This window comes from Erpetoichthys calabaricus, chromosome 16 (assembly GCF_900747795.2).
Source record: "Erpetoichthys calabaricus chromosome 16, fErpCal1.3, whole genome shotgun sequence".
Classification (NCBI taxonomy): Eukaryota; Metazoa; Chordata; class Cladistia; order Polypteriformes; family Polypteridae; genus Erpetoichthys; species Erpetoichthys calabaricus.
This window is the reverse complement of record NC_041409.2, coordinates 13,169,764-13,191,967: the sequence shown is the minus strand read 5'-3', so window position 1 is coordinate 13,191,967 and position 22,204 is coordinate 13,169,764. Positions and strand designations below refer to the sequence as shown.

The window sequence follows — 22,204 nt, the reverse complement described above, 5'->3', positions numbered from 1 at the left end:
ACGGTGGCCACTTTATGATTTAATTATTGCAAACTGTCCTGATTTATTTAAACAAAAAATGCACAACATTCGTACCACTTAAAACTGGGGTCAGCTGGCAAGTCTCACAGAGACCACGTCTGTACCCGCGGTTGCCCCTGAAACTAAATTGGCTTCCGAAGCATCAAGATTTTAAAATAATAAGGCCAAGAATCACTGTAGATAACATTTTTAACTAGTTCTCATTTTTGTTCTTTTTTTCTTAATCATGCCCATTCCCTCAAAACAAAACAGAAAAAAAAAAAAATAAATAAAAATAAAACTTTGTAAGAGATACTTTTTGTATGCATTCTTCTTGCATAGTTTAACATTTTGTTCTTCTTTTATACCTAATGCATGACTGTCTAAGCCATAGAAGGACCGTGAACACAGAGATCATTCCAATATGCTGAGAAAAGGAAGCATCTTTAGGGTTCCCTCTTTCACATTAACACTATTTTTAAGGCTTGCGTGTCACACCCTGACACAAGGTGAAACTGGAAATATTCTGATTAGAATACATGGTTGCAAACGTCTTCCGATTTGTTGTTAAAAACGTGCAAAGCCGTTTTCTTTAAAAACTTGTTGATTAAGAATGCATATATTGTCTTACAAAGTTTTCTGCACTAAACAAATGACCCATATGCGGAGAATGTATGGGCTGCCTGCTTTTGAAGGCAATCTGTCACTTTACACTAAAGCTGTGAATCTTAACAGTGAGAAGTAAATCTTACCCCACCCTCAAAAAAATAAAAATCAGCCCACCCCTTTCAAAAATAAATGGGTTGTTTTGGACCCCTATGAATATGCACAAAAAAATATTTTTTTTTTTTTTTTTTGTAAATGGAGACATTTGGCCTTTCAACTCCCCAGTGGAATGTTCCTTAACATTTCATAGCAGCTTACAGTTTTGATAGAATCAACTTTTTCAGTAATTACATTCACTCTTCACAGTGAAACAGGTGCATTGTTAAGAGTTTTTATGTTGTTGACCGAGCCACAGCACAGCTGTGTACCACACAGGTCGAACTTCGACTTTTAAGTATGTAAATCTAGTAGTTCTATACCTTGGCCGACCAGCCATTGGTCTGCCCCTGCCAGCATGTGGGCACTTCAAAAGGTTTTTTTTCTCTTCTGTTCTTAGTTTTGTTTCTCTTATCTTTGGCAGCAGACACAGGTGCTGACAGAAGTAAAATCCAGTGACTTATTCAGAAGGGTATTTCATGATTAGCTTTCATTCAGAGGCCTGAGTAGCTAAATCATTCCTATCACTTAATGTAAAAATAATCCTGAGAGTAGCTGTTTCCCATCTTTCACTGGTAAGGAAGTGGTGCCTTCTGGTATTAAATCTGCGTTGCCCATAAGGCAAACCTCTAACCTAAGTGTATGCATATTCCAACATAAAAAAAAACAAGCTACCATATATTTTCTATTCTCACAAAAAAAAAAAAAAAATTTTTCAAATGCAATATTAAATAGAAACAGAGAAGTCATTATTACCTGTCACAAGTGCAGACTTTCTACGATCAAGCACAGCATGATCAATTAATTTGTGTTTACAAACTGCAATGAAGCATACATGTACTGTTTCCACACTCAGGCTAGATGAATTAAAAGACTAGAGAAATACATATGCACGAGCACATAAATATGTAGCTGTTTTGTGAAACTTTGCTCTGGAGCACTGAAACTGGCATCTGATCCTTGCAAAGTAATTGAATATAACTATTATTACCAAGTGAGCATTTTAGTGCAGTTTTAAATCTGAGGAATGACTAGAGTTACCAAAAGCAGACAATTTTCAGCTGCTGAACATTTCTTTTCAGACCTAGCATGTCGTCACCAATGTCTTACTCAAGCATCAATTGGGCCACGTGTTTATTCAACCAAAATACACCAGCTGCAGGAAGAGAAGCCACTGACGCCTTCAAGGACCATCAGACTACAGTATTGTCTTAAAATGACAGGGAATTTTCATTTAAAAGCAAAATTCCAAACCATGCAGAAGTCAGGGATACCAGACCTGATGCACTGGTGTAGGACTAGGCATCTTAGAGATTAAAGTACGTAAGTGCAGGCTGTTCCGCAATACAACATGCTTGACTGCTTTTCCCATTTCACCTTGACAATGCTTAGCACTTTAAAAAATCCTGGATGGATAATTGTTTTTCAAGATTCTAGTGTGTCTAAAAATCTCAAAAACTGAAGTCCATGGCAACATCATTTTAGGAAAAAAAGACTAACAATGTACTTCCTTAATCTCTCAATACTCAACATTACTTCTTATGACTTCAGGGAAGAAGAGAAAGAGGGAGAAAGACAAAGAAAAAAAAAGCAAAACAAAAGCATGATCCCTCGACCTAGCTCTAGACAAGGTACTAACGTAGCCTGCCAGTTTTAAAATTCTAAACAAAGGCTGTCACAGAATGATAGGGAGAAGCTGATCAATTTATAGATTGTTGTGCCTTTGGTAACATGATTAAAAGAGAGCCAAAGAACAAATGCCAGACCCAGCCATCTTGCAAATTATTAAAACAATAAAAATTTTGCAGTCAAAGGTCTCCTACATTTTTGCTTAATCAGCAGAGAAAGAAGAGATGATGAGCTCCATTATCATAAAGCTTCTAATAAAAGAAAAAGAGGAAAAAAAGGCCTGGATACATTTGTCTTGGGGATACTTGGTAAGCTGGCAAAGACAATACTTTCTCCCACTTCTATTCACAAGTTACTAAACCAACAACCAATGATAATCTCTAATTGAGAAGCAAGATATATAGCTACAGAGCTAATACTGATAAAACACTGCACATTTAAACAGGTTAGCCGAGACTACAGGAAGTAAGATCATTGTACTCACAAATTAAAAGAGGGGAGGAAAAAAATACACAAAAGAATTATAATGACACTCCCATGCCTACATGCCCTCACTAAAGCGTTGCATCTCCCTGTAAAAGTGCTGTGTTGGTTCACTCAGAACAACGCTTGTGTCCACCATAGGGTGCCATGGCCGTCCCAGCCCAGAGGAAACCTCCTCTATCAGGTTATGGATGGGATCTTCTTCTTGAAATAGCAGGTGCTGATCTTGGTCAAAATCAATGCTCTCTTCAGATACTGCCAAGACTTTCAGATTAGAACCACGGAGACGTGAGATGGCAATCAAATTATGAGCCCAAACAGTGTAACCTGCAGACAAAATAAAGCACTTTTTACAAAAGTATAATTATAACATTGACTCAATTCATAACAATAACACTTATAGCAGGTAAAGCACATGCAAAAGAGAAAAATGTAAGCGAGGAGAAAATAATATTAAATAACTACTGTGCACCTCCTCACATGATAGGTAATGAGCATGTGACTGACCATTTTGTTTCAGAAAATCACTTAGTTTCTGTCACACTGTGGTGAGTGTTAGAACTGAATAACTGCTGACATTGACAATGTGTCTTTCGTGGAGGTTATAGCAGAAATTATAGCAAAAAATGGACAACATTATGTGCAAATTAGCAGAAAACAAAATAAAATACCTTCACATGAACTCTTATAATTTTATGCTGGGCAAAAAGCATTCAGATAACAATTCAATACAAGAGACATTTTATACATAACAAGTGAACAATTGACTATGACGGACTGGTTCTACGTTATGGCCACTTTCACCCTGAACTGAATTAAGAAGGTTTGAGAAAGTTGCATTACTTTTATCGGACCTATCAATATTACTAAACGACAGTTAATTTATGCACGGCAGACGCACCGAAGCACATGTGCACTGTGGCACGGCGCCCCAGAGTCAGCAGATGGCGCCCAAACAACACAACCTGTAAACTACACTTGCTCTACTCCACTGTGCCAGGAGGTTCCCACAATGATTAGTAATACAAACACGAGCCCGTATGGCTACGACCTGTAAACGAGCCCGTATGGATAAAAACAATGAACGAAGGCGCCCCCACACAAAGAAACCGCTTTAGTTCAAATAGGGTTATTGAATTAAATGGAAACTTTACCATGCCTATGACCTGTGAACTAAACCTGAGGTAAAGCGTGCATGCCAGGTTGTACAGCCGCCCGGACGCGACCGCCCACACCACCGCATATATGACGACACAGCCATAAACAACGAAAAACGTGACTGCATGAAGAAAAACAATAACAGAAGCGCGTTGGAATGAACTGTCCCAGGACGCACCCACCCTCCATGATATTTCATCACACAGCGGCTTCCCACCGAGGCGCATACGTACTGCGCCGTGGCACACACCCAGCGGCTTCCCAGAGTCAGTAGGTGGCGCCCAAACAACACAACCTGTACACTACACTTGCTCTAATCTACTGTGCCAGTAATACAGATCACATAACGGTCACAGACTCAAACCCAGCGGCTTCTCAGACTCACTGGCTGGCACACGAACACCACAACCTGTAAACTAAACTTGCTGTGCTCCACTCTGTCAGCAGTCCATGTCAGCAAAGGCAACGGAATCACGTCTCCACAAAACAACACCGCTTTAGTACAGATATGCTTATTTAATTAAATGACATTTCCCCAGACGCACCCACCCTCCATGATATGTCATCCATCCAAATATCGGATGGAACAGAAACTGATTGCCATTCTTGGATTTATGATTCTCTAGAGAATCGCGGGCTTACTTGTGAAGCTAGATATTAGAGGTAAGAGTTACTTATTAATGCCTAATATAAGAAACAAGTTTTAAATTACTCCACATTTGTATTGTGTTTAACATTACATGTATTCTGTGCAAAAAAATAAAGGACTACATTCAGAAACATTTACTGAATTTACACTAGCAAAGTAGTATATAAGAAGAACAAGGTAATAATACAGGTTGTCGAGGAAGAGCAATGGCTTTTTAGTTAATTGCTAATACTGTCATTGCAGTTTTTATTTTATTGTTCTTGTTTTGGTTTTTCTGAATCAGTTGTGCTCTTGGCAGGCATGTTTATGGTCTACTGTGGTTCATATACTGTATGTATGAATTTTAACCAACATGTGTGGCAGAGAGCGAGCCATATGCCAGTCACACTCCAGAAATACTACAATAACATTAAAATTAGGGAAGCACTAATGGCATTTTTACAGGCTGATACTGAGTCTTGATAAGTACTTTCATTACGAAGAAAAAAATGATGTTACACTTTCAACAAAAAATGAGAGTAATACAATTTTATTTAGCAAGTCATAGAGAATGAAAGTTATGTTTTTGGTTTCAGAAAGAATAAAACATTTATTAATTTAATGATATTCATTAAAATAGCCAACAATAGATACAAACTCTTTCAACAACTTACAATTACAATTAAAAAAAGTTTATCTGCAATTCTAAGGAGGACTACATACATTATTTTTAATATTAAATGTTATTTTTTTTATTTTGTAATTAGCGACCATTTCCTCATTAGTGGCACTGCTACATGAAGTTTACACACAGCCCGAACCAGACTATGCATCTAGCAACACAGGTAAGTCATCCAGCAAATGACAGAGTGCCAAAGTGAACACAATAATTGAGCAATCTAGATGATATAGCAAATTGGAAAGCAAATTAAATTATAGTCTGACTAACCTGGTCATTTTACGCAGAAAAGAATGGTGTTTTTTGAATATCTGACCAGTTTGGCTTGTGCAGGAGACACTGCATTTGTTTGATTTTCAGCTGCATGAATTTGTTCGCTGCAGTTCTCCTTACATAAGCTGAATAACTTCAATCCATCTTACTAACCAAAGGTTGTAAACCGGATATGGACGCAGGGCGCTGGGCACATCGAGGCGCACACGCACTGCCGCCCGCCACAGAGCAAAAAAAAGAAACGAGAGGATTCGAAGGTTGTATTATAGTACGGACGGAATCCCCACAGGTACCTGCAGTGACAACGCGCTTGCGAAAGGAGTCACGGCTCAAACCAAAGAAAACACAGAAACGAGACTACGACCTGTGAACTACACCTGGGGTAAAGCGTGCACGCCAGGTTGTACAGCCACCCGGACGCGACCGCCCACACCACCACATATACCTTCCATGATATGTCTTCACGCAGCCGCTTCCCACCGAGGCGCATATTGCACTGTGGCACTCGCCCCACAGTCAGACGCAGCGGCTTCCCAGAGTCAGTAGGTGGCCCCCAAACAACACAACCTGTTCAAGCAGTCGGTGTCAGCGAAGGCAACAGACTCACATCTCCACAATACGAAACCGCTTTAGTACAGATATGCTTATTGGATTAAATGACATTTCCCCAGATGGGGCGCAGGGCTAAACTTGCTGTGCTCCACTCTGCCAGCAGTCGGTGTCAGCAAAGGCAACGGAATCACGTCTCCACAAAACAAGACTGCTTTATTATAGATATGTGTATGTAATTAAATGACATTTCCCCAGACGCACCCACCCTCCATGATATGTCATCCATCCAGACATCGGACGGAACAGAAACTGATTGCCATTCTTGGATATCCGATTCGCTGGCGAATCGCGGGCTTACTAGTATTAAGTAGAATACTTTGCAAATGTATTACTATCTCCTTTTGCAAGTGTTCTGTTCTTTGATCTGAGGGCTTGTAAACATTAACGCTGAAGGTGAAAATAAGGGAAATAATGCAATGAATGATTAAAGCATCAAGCAGAGTCAATGACTCAAAGGCCTGTGGAACAGCCATATGCAGAATTTGTTCTAACACAGCTTGATTAGATCTTTATCAAATTGGCACATTCTCTCCATGTACTACCAAATTCAGTTCTGACAAAAAAATCCTGCAAACCAAGAAAATCTGATTAACTGTTCCTTAGGGAAATTACGTTGTTTAACAGAAAATGGATTCCACATTTACAGCGTATAGGTAAGCATACTGGAAACATTCACTTAATGCACAAGACCGAATTAATTCCTCATTGAGGAATAATAAAATTTATGCAGACCTTGACCTTGGGTCTTGCCTGTTACTGGAGGCTTTCTGGGCAATTATTTACTGAGTGGTTTCAAAATGTCATTATTTTGTCTTCAACCAATCAAACACCTTCCTTTCTATTTATAGAACAAATTAAGTAAGTTCCCCTACCTACTTACAATCACCGTTCTCCCATTTACATTCACTAGTTGGACACATGTGCAATTTAACAGAAGCAACACATTCCCTTTAAAGCAGGGTTACCAAAAGTGTTTTGTTTTTTGTTTTTTTTAAGTCATGGACCTCCCTGATGCTGCAAAGCAGAACATGACCTTGGAGCTCAGTTACTGCTAATATTCAAAATCATTCTGTGTGATTACTAATAGTAGACCTATTATTCAAAGCAAATGCTTAAGTATAGCAAGCTATTTGATGTGTATGTGATCAAATGTCTTGTGACATCTCTAGACAAAGGATTGATGATTCTTTTTGGAGTACTACCATTTTTGTTTAATGTTAAGTACTATATTCTTACTATACAGTTACATATAAATTCAGATGAAAAAATATGAGAAAAATAACCCAAAAGTTATAAGTTCTGGTCAAAAAACAGGAAAATAAGTCAATGTTAATGCAGAGTCTGCCATATGGCGTTACACTTTTGCTTCATGGTTCTGCCTCTGCTTGCATTTTTTTTTATGGATGGACAAAGGTTGTCTAACATTGGCAATGCTGTCCAAAACAAAGGCTATACTAAAATGTTACATATGCTTATTACTAATAATTACATTAAGTTCCTCATTGTACAGTATATTCTTTTGTATTAAGTCTCACAATTTATAAAACTGTTCTAAAAATGATGGCAAATCAAACAAGTATGTCATAACTAAATATACTGTTACACTGTCTGGCCAGACCTGATGGACAGAAGAGGAGAGACACTCTTTTCAGACTCATGTGAGGGAGATAAGATAGTTCTCACCTGTTAAGATGCTATCTTTTACAAAACTCCATCTGTCTTGGTATATGTTTGTTGAGCAGTCTTACAACCTTGTATAAATCAGCTCGGAGAGATGGAAAGGAGATGGAGCTGTTGCCCCAGACCTCGTGTCAGTTGTAGGAGACTTCAAATTGGCATTGGCAGTGAACATAGAGGGGATAACAGAGTGGAGTCTAAAATACTGGCGTGTATCACACTTACCAGTATGGGAGACAATTTGATTTTTTTCTCTAACAATTTATGACTTTCAGCAGAATATTTGAGAAGCATCTGTGTGCAACTCAAACTATTTTAAAACAGGAAAAAAGGTAAATGGAGGGATACAATAATCTTACCATGAATGACCAGGACAGACAGCCGTGTGCACCTCCATGCAAGGATAACTAATGGGTCTTCATTTCGGCTGTCACTCAGATCAGGAAAGCCAGTGTCATCCCTCTCCATCAAGTCTCGCATTAAAATGAAATGGGTGAGAGTTTTGAGGTACTGCCGCGATATGAGATCCACAACTGCTTCTGAAGTGCAAGTCGAATAACTGTCAAAATGGATTCTCTCCAGTGGGAGGCTGGGCTTCAACACACTCAAAAGATCTTGACTGCGTACGTCAAGTGCCATAATGTACACTCGCAAGTTAGCGCTGTGTCGGACAAGCACCTGCCAATCCTTCTCGCTGGGTGTGACATCAAGAGGCTTGTTAGGCAGGGCTGTGCTATTTAGCAAGAGGGAAAGTCGATGCAAAGGCAAATGGTCACTTGTGGAGAGGATTCGACACATCTCGGAGGTGAAATCACAGAAGTCCAAGGCCAGGGAACGCAGGTTATGGAGGCGATGTACTTCAATGCAAGGAATAAGTGATGGAATTTGATTGTCCAACAGGCTAAGGTGTTCCAGAGTGTTGGCACTAAGATTAGACATTGCAGACAGGGAATTAGGTGTTACCATTCCCAGCATAAATGCTGAAGACAGCCATTTTAACTGCCGGCTGTTGGCCAGAATCTCTTCAAACAGCTGTTTTATCCTGGAACAGAAGAGTAGCAGATAAAAGGTAAATAAAAACTATTTTAAATTTGTTGATTATACTGCAATTAATCTGTTTTTAACAACAGTTATTCACACCTTTCTGAGCCCTTAGTGAGTTTACTTTTTTCTTTTTTTTTCTTTTGGAAAACACATGGATGAATCTAACCACTTAACCATAATTAAAGCACTAAGAATGTATCCCAGTCCACTGTTTGGTTGTTATTCTCAGTTTAATAATGTAGGCAATGCTATCTCAGTAAAAAATAAGCTATGAGCAAATGCAGAGCTAAATGGCAAACAGAATAAGAAGCTAAAAAACTTTATAGATCATTTGCTTAATTATTTACTAAGTAGATTCCTGTTTTCCCAGAACAATATCCATAGTATCCGTATATATCCACAATCTAAACCATCTTGGCATAATCTGTTTTTTCCCATTTTCCTGCTAGCTTGTACTCTCTGTACTCAAGGAAAGTAATCTGTTACAAATTGCTAATTACTGCTCTCAATTTTTAACAGAACTATTTTACTCATAACTTCCTGGAAAAATGAATCTTTTTACCAATTCCTTTACTTTAACATTACAGCCTAAACCAACTCAAATACATATTGTGTGAAAAGTACAAGGATGACATTAAAATATCCTTTCAGTATGTTAATAATAAAGAAATAACCAATAATACTGAAAGTGAATTCAGCAGTTAAACTACATGACTTATAATTAGCACTGTGTCATTTCAAACATATGATCTAACAGGTCTTTACTTCACAAAAAGAATTTGTAATAAAAAAAAATTAAACGTAAATTATTACAAATAAGAATGGCTTAACCATTTGGACATTTGTAAAGATAAAATTGGTATACAGTAAAATTAATGCCAATGTAACAGCCTGCAAACAAGAGGACCTATTGAACAGGTAGTTTACAGCTATCTGCAGTACTCTTGACACAACACATATTGTTTAACACTGATTTTCGTTCTCTATTGGAGCAAAGGTGGGCTAAATGATATATTCAGGGGTGCACAGGGAGTTGGTGGTGGTATTTGAACTGGTAAACGTATTTTCAAGTCAAATTTTTAGTGAATATGCCACACTGCTGGCCAAGAACATGCAATTAAGGAAAATAAGCTTTAAACGGAACTCATTTTCTAATAGTAAAACAGTTCAGATGGCCATCTTTTGAATCATAAACTACTGTAAAGAGCAAAGTACCTATCAACCTTTAAAAAAAACTTATGTGAACTATTAAACTGTGAACCATTAAAATGAATTACTTTGTGTGTTTGTGTTTTTCATGATTTATCATGAAGGCTAATAGTGTAAATCTGTATTTTATTACTGGTGACAATCTACGCATATATTTTTAATGACTGACAACATGACTGCCAGATTATCATTGCTTAATTTCAACCCAGCGCTAATTATTGAGGTAACTGGCTGACAGGTATTCCCTGCTGCATTGATCTTGCACATATTATAAGGTTTTTTTTTTTATTTTGTTCATGTTCAAACAAGGAAATATGAAGTTTGCTTTCTCAGTTATATCTATCAACACACAAAAATAAAACACAGAGACAAATAGGTTAAATGTGATACACAAAAACAACAGTATTTTGTTAGCTGCTTCTAACAAACTGAAAGAAAGTTGAAAAACTATACACTCCCAAAATTATTTTTGTTGATATCTTTTATTAAAAAGCTGAACGGTACTAGGGAGGAAGGACTTTCTGCAGTGGTTTACGGGGGTCTCAAAAATAACTATCCTGCCTGATTTACTTAAGGAAAGTTCTGCACTGTTAAAAACAGAGATAATTTCCAGTTTTTTCAATATTACCCTCTGACACATAACACAACAGGCCCGTGATTACAAAGTGCTGGGTTTAGCCTTTGATCACAACCTATAAACATGGGCAAATGATCTTGTTAAATATCACTTAAGAATCCTCACATACCAGTCTCTGCAAAAGTTTGGACACCCCAAATTATAAATTATGTGGACAGAGCAAAAAATAATAAATACATTTCATGAAAATATAAAAACATACAGCTTTATTTGATGTATTGAAAATTTTAAAATAAATTAATAAAAGAGTTAAGTGTGGTATTGCTAAAGTTTAGGCACTCTTTTAGGTGTACTACATCAGAATTTGTTAGGTTGTTAATCTGGTCAACAACTATCAGACAATAAGAATTCCAGAGCCTAATAAATTGACTCTTCAAACATTGTTCAACAATTAAAAGGTTAAGTTAGGTGTGGGTTTTTTCTTCATTTTTCTTCATTTCTACACATTAATGGTATAAATTAATTTGACACATAAAATTGCATTCTAAAGTGAAGCGTATTTTAAAAAATTTTTAAATATAGCTAACCTGCTCTTGCATTTTATAATGGAGCTTAGGGACACTATGGTTCAAAAACCATTAAAACTTACTGAACAAGTCCATATTTCTAGTCAAAAATATGATTGAGTATTGATCAGCTTCTTGATATTGCTCACATATTACAAAATAGTGTATCCATATTGTTTTAAGAAGGAAAAGGCAAAACATTTTTTGAGACTCAACCATTTTAAAAGGAAACCAGCTGTGCACTTCACTTCACTGTTCATCTTCCTCAGAGGCAACCTTTCATGGCCAGTGGCATGGATTCGGCTCAAAAACTCACTGCCACGTGTCAGTGAATGCTGATCCCCAGATGTGAATTGCTGTCTCAGTTTTGTAGACAACTAGGCAATAACACCTGAAAAAGGTCATAATTACTCACATTCTTTCACTATATAGAAGCAGATTTTGTTGTTTTAGAAAGTTATAGCCTGCTACCACTGGTATGATAATGAATATGTGTGCTTTGGTGGTCCAGCAAAAGAAAGACTGAATGTGTGTAGCATGCCATTAAGTGAATAGATGTAACAGAGAAATTAAATTTAATCAGTCTGTAGTTTATTACAGCAGTTTAAGGATAGGCAGAGGGATAAAAGCTGTCTTTCCTGGCTCTCAGAGCCAGGTTCCTCATGGAGTTGGCATATTCTCCCTGTAAATTTATGGATTACTTGGTATCAGTGTGTCAGTGAATTTAATCACTCAAAAACATTGTTCTCAATCAATTCTTTTATAAACATATCCTCAGAATGCTCTATAAAATTTAATAATTGGTATGTGGCACATCAGCCTGTTTTAACATACCGTATATCTTCTAGTAGTGGCCGACTCTTATTGACGCCTATTTCCAATAAACGGCGGGTTTGAAGAGATGGCGCGACAAATAGATGCTGGGCTCCAATAGTAGCCGGTCTCCTTTAAGCGCCGGTCTGTAGTAAACGCCGATCTCCAATGACCCACCGCCTTTTCCGTATACTAATCCTCTTTTCGTACCACCTGGGCTACCGCCCTCTTGCAGTGAATCATACGGTAAGTACCTTTTCGTGTCAAAAATGTTTTGTCGTCGGATGCTATTGAGGAAGGGAGAAAGTCAAAACGAAATTTCTTTGTGTACATTTTGCCCTTTCATCTCCACGTCAATCACAACCCCACTGGGAGGGCAGAGGTGGGTGGAAGGGGCGGGAAGAACACGAAAATGCCATCTTAGACACGTTAATCCTCTCCTTTGACCAGGGAAGAAGGGGCTGTATTGGCCAGACAGACAGTACATGATCACATGAAAAACTCTGCACCCTCTTCCTCGGTGACCTGTTAACCTTTACCTCCACTGACACTTTTGCCTTCAGAAGGGTCGTGCGGGTGTCTGTTTGTGTCACTGTGTTCTTGTGGGCCCGTGTTTGTAGTGTGAGCAATGGGAAGGAAACGGTCATTTGATTTACCATTCAAACTCCGTGCGGTAACATACGCAAAAGAACATTCAGGCAAAGAAGCTGCACAACATTTTGGGGTGGATCCAAAACGTATCCGAGAATGGCACAAGCAGATGACTGATATTGAGAAAACGGCGGCAGAAAAAGGTGCCAGGAGTAAACGATTGCCTGGTGGAGCTAAGAAAGCGAGCGAAGAATTAGATGAACTGGTGTTAACATGGATTATTGAACAAAGACTGGAAGGTGCGCGTGTCTCCAGGAAAATGGTCCGCACGAAAGCAAAGAGGATTTTTCATACGGAGATTGATGATGCTTCAAAAAGAAAAGAAACGTTCGTAGCCAGTGCTGGCTGGCTTGACAAATTTATGAAACGCCATCATTTATCTCTCCGTTGGAAGACATCGCTGGCACAGAAGGATCCAGAACAAGTTATTGACAAGCTTGTGGCAGCGAAAGCAGATGGCACAAAATTGAAGCCGTTTATTGTATTTCGGGGCGCAAAGCGAGAAGTGGCAAGACTACAGGATGTCCAAGAAGCTGTGGTAGCGACCTCAAACAACGGATGGATGAATCAGGAATCAACAATAATGTGGTTGCAGAAAGTTTGTGGTGTTTTCTGTTTCCAAAAGAGACTTCTTGTCTGGGACGCTTACCGTTGTCACATCAGTGAGGAAACGAAACAAGTACTGAAGAAATATAAAATGTCAACGGCAGTTATCCCTGGTGGTTGCACCAAGTACGTCCAACCTGCTGATGTTGTTTGGAACTTCGAGAGTTGTATGATAATTGGATGGCAGGGGAAGAAGATAAGGGGTTTACAGCTGGCAGAAAATTGAAAGCGCCGGCACTACGTTTGTTAGTAATGTGGATAATATCAGCTTGGCAAGAAATCACCCCAGAAATGATAAGAAAATCCTTCAAGGATTGTTCAATCATCAATGCATGCGATGGATCTGAGGACGATTTTATCCACTGCTTTAAGGAGGGCCAGCCATGCCATGCTGGGAGTGCGAAATTGATTACTGCGCGTCAACAAGCAATGGGAGTACCTGTATTGCCATCACAAGAAGAGGAAGATGAAGAAGAACTCGCAAATAACAATCATTACCGATTCAGACGACGAGTACATGGTAAGTACTGTACTTTATTGTATCTTATCCAATCTCATGTCGTAATGTATACGTATATGCGTGAGACTGGAGCTTACTGCATTTCCATACGTTCCACAGGGGACTTGTCGGGTTGATGAGCACTTTCATGTGAAATTCGGACTGGTGCAGGCCAGTGCTGGTGGAATCATTGGCAAGAAAGTTCAGTAGACGTCTACTGTACCTGTTTTTCATGCTTATGGTAATACCGTATACTGCTTTAATAATACCGTACTGCTGTACTGATAATTTCATTAAATCCTGAAATGTTCATCCGGTGTTGTTGCCTACATTTTGTGGCCGTAAATACGGTACCATACCGTATTTTCCTGCCAAATGAACCCCGTTTACCCATCACCATTCCGTCTGCGAGGCGAATAATAGCCCGTCTCCAACAACCGCAGGTCTCTTTTAAACGCCGGGCCGTCCGAATAATTTTTTTAATAAACGCCGGGGCTACTATTGGAAGATATACGGTAGTTAGGCTCTATCACACACTCAAATAAAAAAGGCAGTGTATTTTTTATTGCAAAAAATTGCGACATGCAGGTGGCTTGGCTCCTTCAAAAATCTAAGACTTTTACTAAAAATACAGATAAAAAATAAAAGATGAAAAAAAAAAAAGATTTCTTTGGAGAAACAATGAGCAGCGTTTAAAGAAAAGAACACCATGACAAATGTTAAGTACAGAGGTGGACATACAATCGTAAAGCATATATGGCAGCTAGTGACACAGGAAATGTTGTGCAAGTACAGGGAAGAATGATTTCCTCCATACATTTAGAAACCCTTAAGGAGAATGTCAGACAGTCAGACAGAGAACTGAAGATGATAAAGGATGGTTTCTACAAGACAACAATCTAAAACATACTATAAAATCTACAATGAAGTACCTAAAGAAATACAAGATGAATATTTTGGAATTGACTATGCAGTCCCTAGTCTTGAGAATTATTGAAAATCTGTGGGTACATCTTAAATATGCAGTGTACGCAAGATGGCCCAAGAATATCTCACAACTGAAACTGATCTGTGGGGGGATGAATGGGGAAAAATTCCAAAACAAGAATTCAAAATTCATAGCTGGACACAAAAAACATTAGCAAGCTGTGATTTCTCACAAAGATGATGTTACTAAGTTTGAACTCTTTATTAAGTACTGACTTAATAAGGTGCCCAAGCTTTTACAAATGGCACATTATTTTGTTTATATTTTTTCATTTCATCAGATACATCTTAACTGTCGCTAACACTTTCATAAAAATACCATGGTTTTAGCTTGCTGTTGAAGTCGTATTAACAATTTATTACTTCAAGTATCAACAACACAAGTCATCTGGCAAGCAGTGTCCAAACTTTTGCATGGAACTGTGTGTGTGTGGTGGATTTACCATTTTATCACAATTTGTACATGTGGTAATTTTTCTTCAAAGCAACATTTGTAAATTTTCATTCATGTGTATAACATGATATACTCTGCAAATATGTCTGCTACCTTTCTATAATGTTTTTTGTGAGCCTGTTACAACTGATTACCTGAAATAAATAGCTTGAGAGCTACAAAATATCTTTTAGCTAAAGGAACACAATATTGGGTGTGGTGGCCAACAAGACACAGCTGAGTCAGCTATGTAAAAACTGACACATGCATATGCACTAGAAGAAAAACAGATACAGTAGCAACTTCAGTTTAGCAATTTGAAATAAACAGAATCTCAGTCATATTATGTATTAATTATTCACAATGGTAGCGCTGAATCTGGATCCAGATCTGGAAAACTATGGCCCCAGCCATTCTAAACACAATAAGCAACACAAAACTCCCACAAAGCTAATTTCAATTCAAAACAGGAAGCATTTATTTTGCTGAAAATGATGCCGAAATCAAAAAATGCCACCCAAACAATAATAAAAATGACCAAAGCAAAGGCTTACTAAAGCACAACAACAGAGGTATTGTAACTAAATATTGCACTACAGGTCAAAATTTTTACAACACCTCAGTTTTTCCAGTTCTGCAAATTTAATCAGCTGAAAAGAAATGAATGACCTAAGATGAGGAGAAGGTAAGCAGTAAACTGCTAGAGGTTTAAATTTAAAGTTTAGGTTAGAAAGATCTGAGAAAAAAGGAAATATCAGAATAAAATAAATGGCCCTTCTTCAGGGCACAACTAATATTAAGTAATATTTGTGAATTTCCCATTGGGATTAATAAAGTATCTATCTATCTATCTATCTATTAATAGTATTCACTAATATAAAGTTCGCCGACAACACTGCTATCGTGGGCTGCATCAGGAGTGGGTAGGAGGAGGAGTATAGGGACCTAATCAAGGACTTTGTTAAATGGTGCAACTCAAACCACCTACACCTGAACACCAGCAAAACCAAGGAGCTGGTGGTGGGTTTTAGGAGACCCAGGCCCCTCATGGACCCCGTGATCATCAGAGGTGACTGTGTGAAGATGGTGCAGACCTATAAATACCTGGGAATGCAACTGGATGATAAATTGGACTGGACTGCCAATACTGATGCTCTGTGCAAGAGAGGACAGAGTCGACTATACTTCCTTAGAAGGCTGGCGTCTTTCAACATCTGCAATAAGATGCTGCAGATGTTCTATCAGACGGTTGTGGCGAGCACCCTCTTCTATGCGGTGGTGTGCTGGGGAGGCAGCATAAAGAAGAGGGATGCCTCACGCCTGGACAAACTGGTGAGGAAGGCAGGCTCTATTGTAGACATGGAGCTGGACAGTTTGACATCTGTGGCAGAGCGACGGGCGCTGAGCAGGCTCCTGTCAATCATGGCGAATCCACTGCACCCACTAAACAGGATCATCTCCAGACAGAGGAGCAGCTTCAGTGACAAACTGCTGTCACCATCCTGGTCCACAGACAAACTGAGGAGATCGTTCCTCCCCCATACTATGCGACTCTTCAATTCCACCCGTGAGGGTCAACATTAACATTATACAAAGTTATTGTCTGTTTTACCTGCATTTTTTTATCACTCTTTAATATTGTTTCCTTATCAGTATGCTGCTGCTGGAGTATATGAATTTCCCCTTGGGATTAATAAAGTATCTATCTTTCTATACATAGGTTACAACCTACAGATGTTCTGCAGTAATTAAAGTAAATTAGGCCTTGCAAGTTGAAGCAAGCAATTTCCACAGGTGTCCCAACTTCTGTTGATTACTTAAAAACCCTCTGTCTGTAGAAAATTTCCAGGATACAAACGTAATTTGTAAAAACAGACTGAACAACATTAGTTGACAGGTAGTTATTGGACTGAATTGATTCTATTCTATTCCATTAATAATAGTAGAAATATTTTTAGCTGTTGACCTTTAAGTACTTTACAAACTATTAAACAAATGAGGTTGTAATTTAAAATGTGCAAAAGATAAATCTCTAGAATATGTGAAAAGTAGTTTTTCTGTCTTACTCTTTGATTTTCTTTCCTTCTTGTTCACATTGATTTAGTGGGATGTTGTCAACAATTCCCTCCTCATGCAGAATGCACGTATCTCCATAGAGACTCAGTTTCTGGAGGTTTCTGTAATACAAAGCATTAATACACATTTATTTACACCTTTTTAATACTGAAATGTATAATAAAGTAAATAAAAAATACAAGACTGTTAGTCTTACAAAGAATTACAATGAACTCTTAATTTAAAACAAAACTAGAACTAGAGCTCTGTATACTGTAGATGCTCAGAATACATTTTCATCAAGGGTGGACAAATTGTAAATTGATATGGGAATCTGCTGAGTTGCCAGCTTTGCACACATGGGCTACCAGAAAGCATACCTGGATTACCAGCCTTAAACAGTAGGTGGAGAATTATCTGCATCTTATTATAGCAATATTTAATTGTGAAGTTTTGTTGTATACAAGTGCATAGCAATCTTCTACCACAATATAAACACAGCATCTTAGAAGTGAATATTTTATCAAATACATAATTTTTAAGGGATCATTTCATGCTGCTTTGTGGTCTTTTTACCAATGTACAAAAAATGTTATCAAAAATGAATTAAAGTACTACTGTACATTAAAAATGTATTTGCAACTTTTGTTTACAGACCTAATTTAAACCCCACCAATTAGCGTCATACACCTTTAGTTGACCAAAGCCAGTGAACTATGTTTAGGCCTGAAAGAGCATCTTCACACTCTGCAGTATTTGGACTAATACAAGGAGCATTTTTACTACGCCCAGTATACCTGGTAGCTGCCCAAAGTGCTGATCAGGTGATGGTGAGACTATTTTACGAGATTCCTTTCTGTGACTACATAATGCAAGATCATTTTGTAATGGAACATAGAACTCTTGATTGATTTCAAAAGGCTAATATCCATTTACTAAGGCTGAACACTTGAAAATTTGTGACAAGAGCATTATTGGATCATTCAAACCATCACATGTGATCAAAAAGCCCTGTCATTTGAAAAGAATTACTATAAGCATACTTCTTTGTTTCCAAGTTGTGATTTCATGAAATGTCTCAGCACTGCATAAGCATTTGTTAGATACTGAATGTTGACTAGTAAAAAGTCTATGTACACCACAGTGCATTCTCTAACTTGGTTGTGATGCTGTCCTCTCCTTACAGTCATCACTACTTTGCGGAATATCCTCCACAGTTCTGTCAGTATTTGAAAAGTTATTTTCTAAGTATTTTTGTCATAATACTGCTTGTAATTATGAATTCTTTTACTTGTGACTGGTATTGAAGCAGTAGTGAAATAATTTACCATTTCCTTTCCTCTCCTGTTTTTTTATTCCATAACAAAGTATGTATCAATTATTACTTTATTTATGTCAGGGTAAATGGCAAAAGAATATGATGGTCTTTTAGCATTCTAGGCCTCCCTGCCCCATATGCTTTACAGCCAACACTATTGTTTCCCTTGCTTGTTTAATATACTTGCTGCACAGCTTCAGTATATTGCTCACTAGTGTGTGCATGTACAAATCCATGAAACAAAAGCGGTCAAGAGAGGAGAGCAAAACATTCTCATGAGTGGGTGACATACATCATTAAGAAATGCACAGCAAATATGTTTGTATGTCTTCTGGGCATTTTAATGACCTGTTGCTTCATATTCAGCCCTTTGTTCATCATTCTGGCACCCAGGTAACCAACTGCTCCTCGAAATTCCCAATTGCAGGGTGCAGGGTATATGTTGCTGCACCCACTGTTACAGAAAAAACCCAAATCATTTTGCCGCGTCTGACATACTTTTTGCTTCACAACCAGTACTGATGCGTCAAGTATAATCCAGGCTTACGACAGGGGTTACAGCAGCCTGGCACTCTGTAAGCAGCTGTCTTTAAAAGTGTCAAATTAAGATCATACATGAAGAATTGGGTATTTTGTTTTATTCAAATTGTGATTAAGAAAATATTGAATGCACCAAAGATCCAAAACATCTGGTAGTCCACTTGGGCCTTATGAGTTTGTAGTTTAGTTGCCCAGAATTACAAACTGGTAGTCCCACTGGCTGTCTACTGATTTGTCCACTCCATTCATACTATACTAAAATTTCACGCACATAATATGCTTGACACAAGAAATAACGATAGACTAACAAAAGACAATCAAAACATTAATACAATCACTTCTAATCTTAGATATACAATAAACACATACAGTGCATCCGGAAAGTATTCACAGCGCATCACTTTTTCCACATTTTTTTATGTTACAGCCTTATTCCAAAATGGATTAAATTCACTTTTTTCCTCAGAATTCTATACATAACACCCCATAATGACAACATGAAAAAAGTTTGAGATTTTTGCAAATTTATTAAAAATAAAAAAATTGAGAAAGCACATGTACATAAGTATTCACAGCCTTTGCCATGAAGCTCAAAATTGAGCACAGGTGCATCCTGTTTCCCCTGATCATCCTTGAGATGTTTCTGCAGCTTAATTGGAGTCCACCTGTGGTAAATTCAGTTGATTGGACATGATTTGGAAAGGCACACACCTGTCTATATAAGGTCCCACAGTTGACAGTTCATGTCAGAGCACAAACCAAGCATGAAATCAAAGGAACTGTCTGTAGACCTCCGAGACAGGATTGTCTCGAGGCACAAATCTGGGGAAGGTTACAGAAAAATGTCTGCTGCTTTGAAGGTCCCAATGAACACAGTGGCCTCCATCATCTGTAAGTGGAAGAAGTTCGAAACCACCAGGACTCTTCCTAGAGCTGGCCGGCCATCTAAACTGAGTGATCGGGGAAGAAGGGCCTTAAGTCAGGGAGGTGACCAAGAACCCGATGGTCACTCTGTCAGAGCTCCAGAGGTCTTCTGTGGAGAGAGGAGAACCTTCCAGAAGGACAACCATCTCTGCAGCAATCCACCAATCAGACCTGTATGGTAGAGTGGCCAGACGGAAGCCACTCCTTAGTAAAAGGCACATGGCAGCTCGCCTGGAGTTTGCCAAAAGACACCTGAAGGACTCTCAGACCATGAGAAAGAAAATTCTCTGGTCCGATGAGACAAAGATTGAACTCTTTGGTGTGAATGCCAGGCGTCACATTTGGAGGAAACCAGGCACCGCTCATCACCAGGCCAATACCATCCCTACAATGAAGCATGGTGGTGGCAGCATCATGCTGTGGGGATGTTTTTCAGCGGCAGGAACTGGGAGACTAGTCAGGATAAAGGGAAAGATGACTGCAGCAATGTACAGAGACATCCTGGATGAAAACCTGCTCCAGAGTGCTCTTGACCTCAGACTGGGGTGACAGTTCATCTTTCAGCAGGACAACGACCCTAAGCGCACAGCCAAGATATCAAAGGAGTGGCTTCAGGACAACTCTGTGAATGTCCTAGAGTGGCCCAGCCAGAACCCAGACTTGAATCCGATTGAACATCTCTGGAGAGATCTTAAAATGGCTGTGCACCGATGCTTCCCATCCTACCTGATGGAGCTTGAGAGGTGCTGCAAAGAGGAATGGGCGAAACTGGCCAAGGATAGGTGTGCCAAGCTTGTGGCATCATATTCAAAAAGACTTGAGGTTTTTGCAAATTTATTAAAAATAAAAAAACTGAGAAATCACATGTACATAAGTATTCACAGCCTTTGCTCAATACTTTGTCGATGCACCTTTGGCAGCAATTACAGCCTCAAGTAAACTTTTTTCATGTTGTCATTATGGGGTGTTGTGTGTAGAATTCTGAGGAAAAAATGAATTTAATCCATTTTGGAATAAGGCTGTAACATAACAAAATGTGGAAAAAGTGATGCGCTGTGAATACTTTCCGGATGCACTGTATGCACAGAACATCAAATACCAGTTACATTTAACAGAAAGCTTATTGTCATCATTACTGAACATTATAGACTAAAAACAACTTGGTACCCATTTCCATTTTCTCACACGGCTACTTTTATGAGACATTTTTTCAGTTTCTTAAGATTAGAAGAGCAAATACTAATCAGTCATTGAAATTCTGTGCATGGGGTAATTATGCAAACTCTGTTACGAAAAGAAGTGTAACACATCCATCTCAGATAGTGCCGGGTATGTAAGTGAAGAGCATACTAAAGCTTCAAAAACGTCCTATTACTCATCTTCACAAAGTAATTATTTTTATGACATTTCTTCAGTTTTAGTTTATGCTAGTGTTTTTTTTGTTTTTTTTTTTACTGTATTATACATTGATACTGTATTAATTAACTGATTCACTGTTTTTAGAACTGTTACTGCCTTGTTTCTCTCTCAATTACATCTGAAAACAATTATCATAACAGGAGGGTTAAATGTATTAGCTGAATGCATGTCACTAATGTCACATGGTGGTCAGATATGGTCAATTCCTCAAACGAAAAATTATTTTCCTACAAACATGGAATATGAAACCAATTTCAGCATTCTAATAAAATTAGGTTAAGAAGACCATGTTAACCAAAATGTTTATACTGCATATATTTAACATGTTATTAAATGTAATGTTAAAAATTTGTAACTTAAAGGTCCATTACAATTTCCTTTAAAAAAGTACAAATATTATATTCAAATTAAAGGGCACATCTGAACAGCCTAATAGGTTTTCAAATTTGGAAAAGTACAAGTATTGAACAAGTGACAGAATCAGAATATACCTAGCAGATTCCTTGGTGTTTCTAATTTTTTACAAGGTATAAACAATCTGTACATATATATGATTATTATTTAAAAGTAAACACCTTTTCATGTACAGCAAGGAGAAAACATGATGTTCAGCTTCTGCACGATTTGCATGCACAGCTATTTTATGCTCAAGCAGCCTATTA

At 38.2% G+C, this 22,204-nt stretch overlaps 1 protein-coding gene across 1 annotated transcript in view; it reads right to left on the bottom strand.

Moving 5' to 3' along the window:
* Window positions 1-302: 302 nt before the first annotated feature.
* LOC114666358 (F-box only protein 33) overlaps window positions 303-22,204 on the bottom strand; it is a 42,466-nt gene continuing 20,564 nt past the window's right edge. The window contains exons 2-4 of the mRNA XM_028821184.2: window positions 17,353-17,463; window positions 8,261-8,943; window positions 303-3,201 (exon numbers count right to left, since the gene is read on the bottom strand). Coding sequence (XP_028677017.1) covers window positions 2,933-3,201; window positions 8,261-8,943; window positions 17,353-17,463 — 1,063 coding nt within the window. The 3' untranslated portion in view covers window positions 303-2,932. The remainder of the gene's footprint in view (window positions 3,202-8,260; window positions 8,944-17,352; window positions 17,464-22,204) is intronic.